This window comes from Ixodes scapularis, unplaced genomic scaffold, assembly GCF_016920785.2.
Source record: "Ixodes scapularis isolate PalLabHiFi unplaced genomic scaffold, ASM1692078v2 PGA_scaffold9__187_contigs__length_104089568, whole genome shotgun sequence".
Lineage (NCBI taxonomy): Eukaryota > Metazoa > Arthropoda > Arachnida > Ixodida > Ixodidae > Ixodes > Ixodes scapularis.
In genome coordinates, this window is record NW_024609884.1 from 34,570,028 (window position 1) to 34,582,334 (window position 12,307).

The 12,307-nt window shown below is 42.1% G+C and overlaps 2 protein-coding genes across 11 annotated transcripts in view; both read right to left on the bottom strand.

The window, feature by feature from the left end:
• The window catches only part of LOC8028527 (transmembrane protein 163), a 133,028-nt gene extending 130,910 nt beyond the window's left edge, over positions 1-2,118 (bottom strand). Inside the window, exon 1 of one of the 2 annotated variants that reach the window (XM_040205327.2) lies at positions 1,944-2,118. The gene's annotated coding sequence lies outside the window, so the exon portion shown is untranslated. The remainder of the gene's footprint in view (positions 1-1,943) is intronic. The other variant, XM_040499063.1, reaches the window with a different exon arrangement.
• A 2,591-nt stretch (positions 2,119-4,709) lies between these two features.
• The window catches only part of LOC8028528 (oxysterol-binding protein-related protein 6), an 84,473-nt gene continuing 76,875 nt past the window's right edge, over positions 4,710-12,307 (bottom strand). For all 9 annotated transcript variants that reach the window (XM_040499062.1, XM_029975857.4, XM_029975843.2 and 6 more), the window contains one exon: positions 4,710-10,828. In XM_040499062.1, the coding sequence (XP_040354996.1) occupies positions 10,708-10,828 (121 nt within the window). In that variant the 3' untranslated portion in view covers positions 4,710-10,707. The remainder of the gene's footprint in view (positions 10,829-12,307) is intronic.

A 12,307-nucleotide genomic window follows, 5' to 3' on the forward strand; every position in this document is an offset into this window, starting at 1 on the left:
CGAGGGCGGCGCCATTTTGTTCAAACGCAGCGCCCTCTGCCCACATCCGGGAAGTTCAGCAGGTTCAGCGGGGTAAAACGAGAGGGAGGGCACGCGCCGATTCCGCTAGCAGACAACGAACCAGGAGATTGCCGCTCTCCATCTCTGGGCTGTACCGGCGAGCCGTACCGAACATCGAACTCTCGCTCGTGGCTGCCGTTGTGAAGCGGTTCGCGTTCTTAGAATATTTATAGCCACTCCAAAATCAACCTACAGCGCTCTGTTGTTTTATTTCAGGATCAACAAGCATATCTTTGCTCCGTTACTTCAATAGCAGCGAAGTCAGCAGGCAGTACTACCCTCAACCACTGCGTCTATTGCGTCAAGAGTGCCGTTTTTATTTATTATTCCAGACCTCCACCCATTGTCGCTAAAGGCCTACAGCGCTACGAACTTTGCATAGTAAAAAAGCTACAGCAACCGGATTTACTTTTCGCGGGAGGACCAATCACACTGACACAATTTTTCCTTTTTTTTTTTCTTTTCGCTTAGGTAACAGCGGAATTGGACCCGGTTAGTCTTTTTTTATCGAGCATACCATTACAAGATAACTTACATATTAAAATCCGCGCATCTGGGCTTGAAATTTCCAGAATGACTCAATTTTAAACCGAATCTGAACGCCAGCTGGATGTTAGGCACTGCCCACTCGGCGGAGCAGACGACACGCGGGGTGAGAGGGGGAGGGTGACTTCATCAGACTTTGACTGATTGAAGGAGAAGGTAAGCCACGCAAAGTTCGGGGAAATAGGAAGACGAGGTGGCAGGCTAGTGGCCACGTGAGTCTAGACAGTGAAAGATGGCGTAAGAACGATGGATAAAACACGACATAAAGACATTGTAAAGGCCCGATGCTAATTTTGGTACTGGCCCTCCTCGAAGTTTGTCGAAGTCGAAGACAAACACCCACGAGGTGTCGGTGCGTAGAGCAGCGTACGCCGATCGACATTAGGTTTAATTTCGCTGAAGCGAAGTCGCTCGCCTTCACCTTGACTCAGTTACCGTATGATAAAGTCAAGAGAAGTATACCACACCGCATCACATGCACACGTAGGTCAACCTACAAAGATTCAGCGAGGTACGCTGCGTTGAGGGGCTAGTAAGCGTACGCCTCCAAAATAAATGCCGTGAGTTGAAAGATGCGACCTTGTTGGTGCTTAGCAGTTCCTTGTTTTCGTTTTGTTACTGTCAGTCAAAAGGTAGAGCCTCAGTGTTTTGTAGAAGTGACCATACGGCCGCAGGGCCGCTCGATTCCCAGAAACCCGGCCTTCACCAGCGTTTCACCCAAAAAGCGGCCCACTAAATATCCTGATATTTTGTAGCAATAACACGGGTAAAAAAAAAAATGCTTTATTTTACGAATATCCTATCAGCTGCCCCCCCCCTCTTCCCTTCCTCCTCTCCCTCTCTCCCTCGTGTACACGCCTATGCTTATAGTACAGGATAAACTTGCATAGCCTGGTTATTTGTTCTTGAAGAGATGCTGGTCACTTTAATTTACAAATAAGCATCATCCTTGCTAATTGATGATTTGTGTTAAATAGAACAAAGTAGTATTTCATGCTCTACTCAACATAGCAACTATTTAATTCACTTTCTGACGGTCTGCGTGCGTAATTGACATAGTTCGCCACGCGCCCATGTGTACTTTGTTTTTGTCCACCCCACACACACAAACTTTCTGTTCAGAGGCAGTAAGAGAAAATAACAATAACATGTTTGAGAAATTGTGTGTCAGGAACACGTAGTCATGTAAATCAGTTTCAAGGCTCCCCCAATATCACCCAGGAACACGTAGTCATAAAAATCAGTTTTAAAACTCCCCCAAAACGCTTTTTTTTCTTCTACTTTTTTTTTTCTTAACTGTACACAAACGATTGCTATACGGCCCTTACATGGCTTACCTTAGCTGGTTGCTACAGTAGGGTGAACAATGCTTCTTCAGTGCGGGAGACGTCGCCGACCGACGTTCGCCTCTAACACGAGACTGCTATGGTGTTACACACCCCTCTGACGTCCAAAATACGATGGAAGTGTATTACGCCAAGTTATCTCTGTTCGCGAAAGATGTCGAAAGCCATTCAAGCCCCGACCAATTATCAGTGCACCTAAGATAATGAGGACGATAGATTGTCTTGAAGGTCCCCAGAGCGCATCCCCGCTTATCGCAACAGGTGCGTGCAATGAAAGCACATTTCCCCGAAAAGTCAACCAGTTTCAGTTTTTTAAGCATCAGATACTCCAGACTTTTCCCTTGACGATACACGCTTTTGATGTTACGATTAGTGCTTTCTGATACCTCCGATAGCGATACGATGTATCCGCAAAGGCGACGGCGGAGTAACAGGGTGGTTATTGGAGTTGTCGGAACGATCCACTAAAACTCCGCACTGATATGCACAAGCGCGCGGCTGAAGGCTGTGCTACAAAGCTAAACAGCACAAAACAAAACAAAAACATAAAACGTGCTTTCTCGTTTTTTTTTTTTTTTTTTCCTTCCCATTGTGCGCTCTTTTGTCCGCACGTGCGAGTGCGCGGTGTACACACTTGGACCAATCGCTGGAAGCCACGGGATGCACTCGCCCGATATCGCATGTCTTAATCTTGAGGTGACGGTGTCTCTAGACGGTTAAAAATTGGACATAATCATGTCCGAGAAACCGCGTTGCAGTGAACGAATGCCCCACACGCTTTAGGCAAGAAACAGTAACGTTTCTGAAATACACGTTCCTACGTGCTCCTGGGGAAGGGTGGAGATTAAAATCAAGATTTAAATCGTGAATTAAATCGTGATTTATATCACGATATAAATCACACCAGGTTTGCTACTTTATTCAAACATTTCTAAAAAAAAAAATTATATTTACTGTTCGTGCATAGTACGACGCTTTCTATGCCCGCATTTGTTCTACATTTAACTACAATAATCATCACGCATGCAAGATTTATATCAATCTCAACACAAGAAGCAGTACTTCTCTGGGCAAATCAGAGCTTTGGAAGTTTCCTTTTACCTTCCACTTCGTTTGTCAGTTACGTTATTGCAAGCAAATCAAATGCGAAAAAAAAAGCAAATAGCTTTTCTCATATAAAATATTAAGCAAGCTGCTTTTGTTCTAGTATATGGTAGGGTCTGCGTCAACAAGTTAATTCAACTGTTGGATTTAGTCACCACGTTGTTTTCAGCAATCGAAAGGATTGATCACTCAATCTGCCATGTTTAAAATATATCTACTGGTAAAGGAACACTGTATTCTAGCGAAAGACTAACGCTTAAATAAATCTTAATTAATATTTTCTCCAAAATCTTTCTTTTTTTATTATTATTATTTTGTTTGAGGACATGAGAGAATGTGGGGTCGAGTTGTGCATGCTGAATCAACTCTGTTGAAATCTTGACAGAGTTCGAGGAACAAAACCTACTCTGATTAAAAACGCTTAAAGCACCGAGACAAATTTCAAACCAAGCAGCTCGCACATGGAGCTGCAGTCACGTGAAGGGGAATGTTGCTTGCTTTGTCGAAGTACGCTCAAGGAAGTGTGACTCTCGGGGTCTTCTCGATCTGTTCTGCAGAACGTTTAACGGCCTTGGGGGGAAAATAATCGCACTTGAAGCCAACACGCCCACTCCATGGCGATACCAAAAACGTAATTTGAAAACATTCAGGTTAAAAAAACAAAAAGTACAGTGAACAATACTGCTCAGATAGCTGCCTTAGCGTAAAGTAGAAGTACCCGAGACAGATGCATAGCAGTCCCCCGAAAGCTTGACAGATACCATCCTAGGTGTTTAAACATCTGTTGTGCACTTCTCTCACCCGTTCAAGTTGCAAGCTCGCGTCGCTAAACTGTTGGCATTGCAAACTCTTGCAAACAGTCGTTCTAACTTTATTGTCCTTGCGACTCGGGCCCGACTGTTCATGGATCAGCTGGCAGAATAACCGTCAGCGGTTTGAATTCTTTCGCCGTAAATCATAGCAGCGTGCTATCGATGGTGCGAAGTTCCTTCGATAAACGACAGGACGCCCCGCTCAAAAACGCCGCTTCGCGGCGTCCGACTATTCGCTAAAGTGTCATTCGGTGAAACGTGGGCGTTCGCTAAAATGTCATTCGATCAAGTGCCTCCCACCCCGCTCACACACGCGGTGCGGTGCGGCACGCGTGAGACCTGCACTTCGGCGTAGCATTCCGCGGTTCCGAAACTAAAACGATCCTTGCACGCAAACATTGATAGCAAGCATTTGGGCTGGGAAACGCATCATTACACCCACGAATACACATTTGCACGTTTGTAGTGCCCAGACTGGATGCGCGTTGCATCACCCGATGCTCCAGATACTGCAGTGTACCACGGAAATTTTGAGATATTTATTAAAACAACCGAGAAAAAACGGTGATATACGGACCAGCAAAAGAAAAAGGTGGAAACAAAATACTCGGTCTCTTGTCCCTCTGAACTCGCCGCTGGTGACTTTCAACCGATACACGAGACCTACGAAACGGACCGACCGACCGACCACCCCATCATGACCGCCACCTTCACACCACCGCGACACTGCTACGGTTAACCCTCGGCGCCGTAATAAAGAGGAAGCTCGAACAGCGCCGAACCTTGGGACGCAAAACCCGCCCAGAATAAGCTTTCAAAAATTGAACTCAACCGCTCGTAGTGCATTTTGAAGGGCACAGCATCATCCTTGCCACTTTATTTGTCCACAACAAATAAAAACGTATTCTCGAAAGCTGGGAGCTCGCACAAAGCATGAAAAAGGCAACAAACATGAAGGGAGCATCACTGTTTGAAAACTTCTTAATTATTGCTAGATGGCCAAAACCTATGGTGGTGACCACTCAACAGTAGAGCCATTGAATTCCATTTTACAGAAGTGGAGTATTCTAGATGGGATACATAGAGATTATCCCTCTCCAAAGCACTTGCAGAGCTGATATGAAGATGAAAAGCAACATTAAAAGTCCGGTAAGTCGCTAGAAAATCTTTATATTTTTTCCATACTGCACCTCTTACGTAAACTGCTAGTCACTGCTCCCCTATTACTGCTGCAGTCACTAGAACAGGACAAGACTTACAGTACTGCTGAGCAGATATCACTCTGTACTTTACTATTATACATAACAAAGCTCGACTAAACCTGGTTTTCGCACCACTCGGCACGCTATATCGCCTAAAACCTACTTTCACTTTGGCCCAAGGAATGAAAAAAGCAAGGTTATTAACACTCGGCAAACCCAGAAGCCAACTGCCAAATGCCTGCGGGAATGTCCCACAACCATGAAGATTGTATACAAAGGAATATCATTTTCAAATTCGTTGCTACAGCTCACCAAAATCTAAAAACATCGTTTCACAAAAAAATCAATACTTCCCTGTCAATTTAAATGACTGGGCAAACGTTCGCCAATGCTTCTGTGCAAGTCCCATCCTATGAAATTCTAATTAAAATGTAAATGCAAGTAAGTACTCCCATGTGCGCGCAGTACCAGAAGAATGATGCTCAACAAATGATGAACCTTGCTCAAGCACAGCAATGATAATCCAGTTCAATAAGATAATATCCTAACAGCAATACCCAAACAATCCTGGGAGTAGGTAGTAGATTCAAAATAAAATAGTTTCAACTCAGCAACGGTTTTTTTTAAATACCTAAAGTTAGTCAACTTGACATATCACTTTTCCTCTTTAATGTCGACTACCGCTAAGGATGAAGCTAGCAATGTGTGCTTTGCCTCCTCTCCTGAACACTAGGTAACAGGGTAAACAATCCAACTATTTAATTCTTTTCTAACAGTAAACAACAAGCAACGTGACAGCTTTCACAGCCTTGTATAGCTTTTGGAAGCCGAACCACCTGTACAGGTACCTTAAGTCAACACAGTAGGCATGACTTTGATTTCAACAGATATGGTTTGCAACAATCCCTCAGCTATCCTATTATCAAGCAAAACACTGATAAAACTAGGGACCCTTAATAATGAAGAATCACTTGCATAATTAGTAGTTGTCCATAGCCACTAAAACATTAATCATCACGAAACTCTTTAGTCTTCAAGCAGCACAAAAAAGTTTTGATACACTGAACCTGCCACATTGGACAATTATCAAAAACCTCTAACACTGCGATTTTGCAAAAAAAACTATGAACATGGATAAAAAATATACTGCAAAAGATCAGGATGCAAGTTTCATAAATAGACAAGGATGCTAGCTCTCAGCAAGCATCTCAAGCATGTTTACGAGGTCCCTATTCACCCTAGAAATTTAGAAACTAGTACTATGGCAAATTTCAGAACTTCTACTGAAGTACAAAGTGCATCTTGTACAAAATATAACACACCAAACCAAATAGCAGAGGACCACAGTCACCAAAAAACAGAAAATCCTTGTCTGTAAATCTGATAGTGAAAGGGTCACCAAGTATGGCGTCGTTTTTGATTGTCATATTAGAAAACCAAAAAACTTTAAAAACTGCCAAAATGCAATAACATCAATGGTATTTATGCAAAGAACAAGGTAATATAAAGTGCAATGAATGCAAAAATTTATAACATCAGCCCTCAACAAGAAAGGATCTAAGACATTTTAAAGTTACATCTAAAAAAGAATATATAAATTGTGTTTGCCTTTATTTTGCCAGATCAGGGTTAAAATTGCTGGATAGCAAGGTGTGCATGATTGACACACGAGGGATCCAGTTTTCTTCATATTTGTGCCAAAAACTTGGGCACACGAAAAATTAGTACAACAAAAATGAGGATTTGTCAACATTCAAGCAGTCCCGCAAAAATTCATACTATTAGTGTTCACACAACAGCATGCACTAAGTTGATGCTCAAATTGAGACGATTCTGCACGCAATTTTCCCAAATAAGCAGGTGCTACAAATATTTTGACAAATGTTTAAGTACCAACAGCAAGCGACATTTTCCAGATTTCATAGCAACCTTTCCACTGGACATATTTAATCACCAGATAGAATAAATCCATTTCCAACACTGGGTTAATTGCACAAAAAATAAAAATACAATGGACAAAAACAGGGCACGCCACCTTCGGTAGATTCAAAACATTTTGTAACTCAATAAATTCCAAGTCTGAATTTTCTAATGTAATAGGCAGATCTGATGACTTATTTGTAAGTATAGCTTCAAATAAAAAAGAGCAAGACCGAAACCACCCCAAAAGAAAACATTACATATTGTTATTCGCTCCTGATGTGTGCCACCAAAAGCGTCGCTGCGGTCAGCTTCCCACGGCTGGCAGAACGCTTACTATGCTGACGTTAGTAGAATTAATTCTGCTGTCACCAACAGAAATAATAATAATGTCAGACTGTCAACTTCAATGGTGTTTGTTTGAGAATGCGAGGACTCCAACCTTCTACAGTGCCTTGGGCACACACTATCAAACTTATGATTGGCAACTAAGTTGCAAACCATAAGTGAATTGGGTCACAACTCGTGACGTCACAGCAAGGCAAATCTTGGTTGTGACGTTACAGAAAAGAACCACCAAGAGGGTGCCTCTGAAATATCTCTGCACCAATTGAGGTTAGTTGAAAAAGGCAAATTTGAAGCTAGCTATTCTCATTTGACTTGAAATTAAAATTCCCAGCAAGAAACAAGGCAGGCAGAAGGATTTTGGCAACACACCATAGGGGCTGATGTAGTTGGCACTGTAATTTGTTCTGTCTTTGGATAGAGTGCTTGCAACAAGTACGAAGCTACAAGTGCCGATGCAAAAAAGACCCTGTTTCTGCAAGAGGCAACGAGAACCATGTGTTCCAACACCAAACCAGCCTTGTCGATCATCTGTATTATTCACTACCCAAAGGCTGCACCAACAAGTTCATCCACATATGTGCAGAGAAAGAACTGTCCAGATCTAGAAAAAAAACTGAAAACTGAAGTATATGACAGTTTGAAACCTATAACATATTTCCAAGTTTTGTCAGTTTGGTTTCCAGTGCAATGTTAAGAGTTTTCAAGCTTGAGTATACCATGCACTTAGGCTCCTGCACCTACAACAACCTTTCTGACATCATAGCAACATTGCTTCTCACCCGATTGGTAGTTTTTACCTATGCACAGTTGAGGGAGAGAAATAACAGGGAAATCATAAAGACTGCAGCAACCATGAAGTATCTTGCAGTAACTCTGATGATGCAAGGTATGAGCTTACGAGCTTTAACTTGATTTAAGTCTTGCAAGGGATATAACTGAAACAGATTTGTTAGATGGGAACTAAAGTTGTAGTCGGAATTATCACTTAGTGTGCGGTAGTACAAGCATATTTCCTGGAATTTACATTTCCAGCTTTCGAGACTGTGCGGGGAGCTCTGCTTGCACCCGAGGTTTACCTATTCATCAACAAAAACATAATAGGCTAGCTGTAACTCCTTGCTATAATGTGACCTTGCATTTACTTATGTGCAACATCACTGGAAGTTTTACTAAGCTGAAGAGCAGAAGCAACTCCAGCCTAGTCATTGGCATACAAGCAAATCCCTATATTTAAAAAAAAAAAATGTTCTGTTTTTTTTTTTTTAGTTTTTTTTTCTTAAACCAGGTGCAAAGGAATTAAACTGTGTAGGTCTTGCATTTCCTCAAGCAAACATTTTTTCTCAGCTCTAATGCACCACTAGCTTTTTAGTGTTCAGCAGCTAGAGGAAGTGCCATTAAAACAATTTCCATCCTAAACCTTCAAGCATTTCACGCATTGAAGCCATGAAAAGTGGAGTTTTCTTTTGTCATGAACAGTGTGAGAGAGGCTATGTTTTTGTCCTAACAATCACTGCAGTAAGAAAACATTATTTGCACAATTGGAAGGAAAGTAAGATGTTAACCTTGGCTAATGACATTCAGGCTTGCTTACCCACCCATAACACTTCTATAAAATGCTTCCTACCCATTGCAAGAGATTTTCATGCTAAAATAAATGAAAATGAGATCACTCACCTTCGTTAAAATGATAAAAACACTTTCCCCAAAAATTTGATTAGTTACATCATTAGAAGGGTCAAGATTTTGTTTTGTGTGCATACTACTTCTACAGGACTGCTTGCAAGGCAAACACTTTTCTTCCTTCTTACTCATAAGAGTCAAAACAAAACTCCTAAAAATGCTTCCCCAAAGACCTGGTTGCGCGAAAAATTCACCCTATGAAAAACAAACAGAAAAGTAATCCCCATAGAAATGCAGGCACTTGAAAGAAAGATGATATGCTACTCCCACGGTTAAAGACTGACTACAAGCAGTAAGAAAATGAAATCATTTAGCTGCGGGAATTTTGTGGTACATTACTGATTTGTGTGTTGGACGCCAGAAATATGATTTTTTTGTTTGCTTGGCTCTTCACTCTTGTTCTCCAAAACATGAGGCACTATCTATTGCCACCAATTTCCAGAGGTAGCTAGCACTTCTCATTCCCCCTTCCCCTATCCCAAAAAATGGAAAACCAGATTACAACCAACACCACAGCAATCACAGATTTTTGCTTCCCAACACAGCACATTCAAAAGTGTTCCAAGGTTACACCATAGTGTTACTATAATATTTTCGCTATCCGCAGTATCTCAACATTTCCTGACATTAAACATAGATACACTGTCAACACAATAACAAATCAAATATGCCTCTACACCTGCCTGCAGGGTGCAATCAAATAACTACTCGTATTACACACAATTCTTTCAAGTCAGAATAAAACGATAAAAGCAAAGGTGTAAATGTAAAGTGAAAAGTACTACAAGACCAAACTCTACATATAACTTTAAAAAACTGCTATAGAAGTTGAACACTAGTGTGAACCTTCCGTCATCTAATAGTCCACTCTTGCCCCTAGCACTCTTTACACTTGTAGGCAGTTCAAGCTACAACTAATAAATTACTGCAACAAATGTGACACTAAGTTAACTAACTCAATGAAGCTTCAAGCATGGGTGGTACACTGTGTTAAATAACAACAGGCAGTTGATGCACATCAACAGGTCAAAACTCCCCAGGCTCTTAAGGCAGATTCAAAGGATTTGGGGGAGTACCCAGAGTCTATAAAGATACTCAAATGCGACCACTGTCGAGTGTAGTCCTTAACATTTCGTGGCACCACGTTTTCACCGGAAAAGCAAATCACAGAGCAACCATAAATGCAGCCCCTAGTGCTGCTTGCTGAGAGTACTATATACCACTCATAAGAGTGCACCCCAACAGAAATGCAGAGTACAAAGTGAGCAAAGCATAGAACAAGACAAAAAATAAAAGATTTTTCGCCTGCAATAGTCCCATGCATCCCTAACAGCATGGGCATGCAAGACCTCAGAGCACTAAGCAAAAACACCCAAACATTATCACGTGCCACCAGTAAACCTGCTGGCTTGAAAGTCCCTGGGTAGTAGTGTTAACCATCAATCAAGAACACCTGAAGGTCTACCTCAAATGTTTCTGAAAACCCTTCTTCGATGTGTGCGGCTCTTCGAGGTAGTCAATTTCTAAAAAGAGTAAAGATTAAAAAAAAAAAAGCTGGCTGTGCAGTCAATGTGCGCACAACCTGAGCAAAACACAAGGCTGTGGGGTAAAAGAGCAGAAAACAAGGAAGGGAAAAAAGAAGAGGACCCAGCCACCACCCTGATGCCACGAAGAGGAAAGTCCAGCTCACTACAGAGGGTCCCAAAGCTTTTCTGGGAAACAGATATTGCTGAAACCTGGGTTTGCACGTGTCTCCCAGTACTTCTGGTTGTAGACCCAGTGCTCTTTGCCATCTTTCGTTGTCTCTCTCCTGGAAAAACGAAAATGAGATGTCAGTTCCAACAATCAAAGTTCACCCCGTGTCCCTGCCCACTTGGCAAGCACACAATGACAACAGTTCCATAAAAGAGATGTGTGTCCCCCAGAGAAAGCCACCAAAACAATTGAGAAGTAATAACACATAACCCACGACCCATTTCTATGCCAAAACAGCTTTTGGTGAGGGATATTGTTTGAACCAAGCAATAAGCACCCTGAAAACGTAGCTTGAAGAGTGGTGCTCCAGCACACCATGAACAATAGTAAAGTTAAAAAGGCATAAAAAGTTCTGACATTTTGTATATAGGGTGAGGCCTAAGAACTTTCATACTTAAGGGGGGATATGGCCTGGGAGGGTCAACTTTTGAACCCTTCACCCAATTTGGTTAAAATTTTGAGGGTTATTTCAGCACTATGAGGAAGGATAATCTGCAAAGTTTTAGCATTATTGGTCAACTTTACAGCATGCTACGGTTCTCGCACTTCAGAAAAAAGACACTTCATTAGGAAGTCTATCGTAGAAAAATAAAATTAGCTGGTGGCAAACTTTTTGCTTTAATGTGAAGAACAATACCCACAGTGCAACCTAGATAAAAAATAAATTGCAAAATATTCAATCATAACAAAAATAAGAACATCCCAAAATTTAAAAAAAAAATGTAAATTTTTTGTTTAAAAAAAAAAATTTTTTTTTTCATGAAGGAGTAGATTTTTTGAACTGTGAAGTAATCTATCTTGTTCCCCAGAAAATTTCAGTCCCAGAAAACCTTGAATGATGTCCCTCTGTGTTCAGAATGTCAAATGATAGCTTTCCTAAAACAAGAATTCCTGCCAAAAAGTGAAACTGAGAAAAACGCGTTTGAAGTTTCAACTTGTTTTTTTTTTTTTTTGGACAGTGCCAGAAACTCGAAATTTACCCGAGTCATTGGTGGCACCTTCAACTACATGAGCATGAGGAGGGCAGTTGCTTTGAGGCCCCCGAAGAGATTCGTGAGCTTTGTGAAACTGATGCCACAGTCTCTTCCAACGACGCCTAGACGTACCGCGAGTTCGTTCTCTCGAAACTTGCCGATTGATGGTGAGTGCGGTGTCGCGACGATGTCTCCGCAAGTCGAGCAGCTAACAACAAACTAAACGTTGATGTCAACTTCCTGCAAGCTCAGTAGTTTTCCGTGGCACTTGAGGCAGAGTAAAATCGCAACAAGAGTCTGCATGGCGGACACATTGAGGAGCCGTTCAGGGGCTTTTCAACGGGAGCGTCTGTCAGCTCCGGGTCGTCCGTAATCCCCGCGTCGAAATCGCGCAGGCTGAGCTTCCTCTCGAACGTGGTGAGCACATCCGATTCGGAGATGAAGCTGTAGGCTCCGATGTCCGCCAAGCACCAGTTGAGCTTGGAGATCGTGACGACGGTGGCGGAGACGGGTCCCCGTCTCCGCCGGCCCTTTGTTTCCGCCGTTGAGAACGCCGGCCA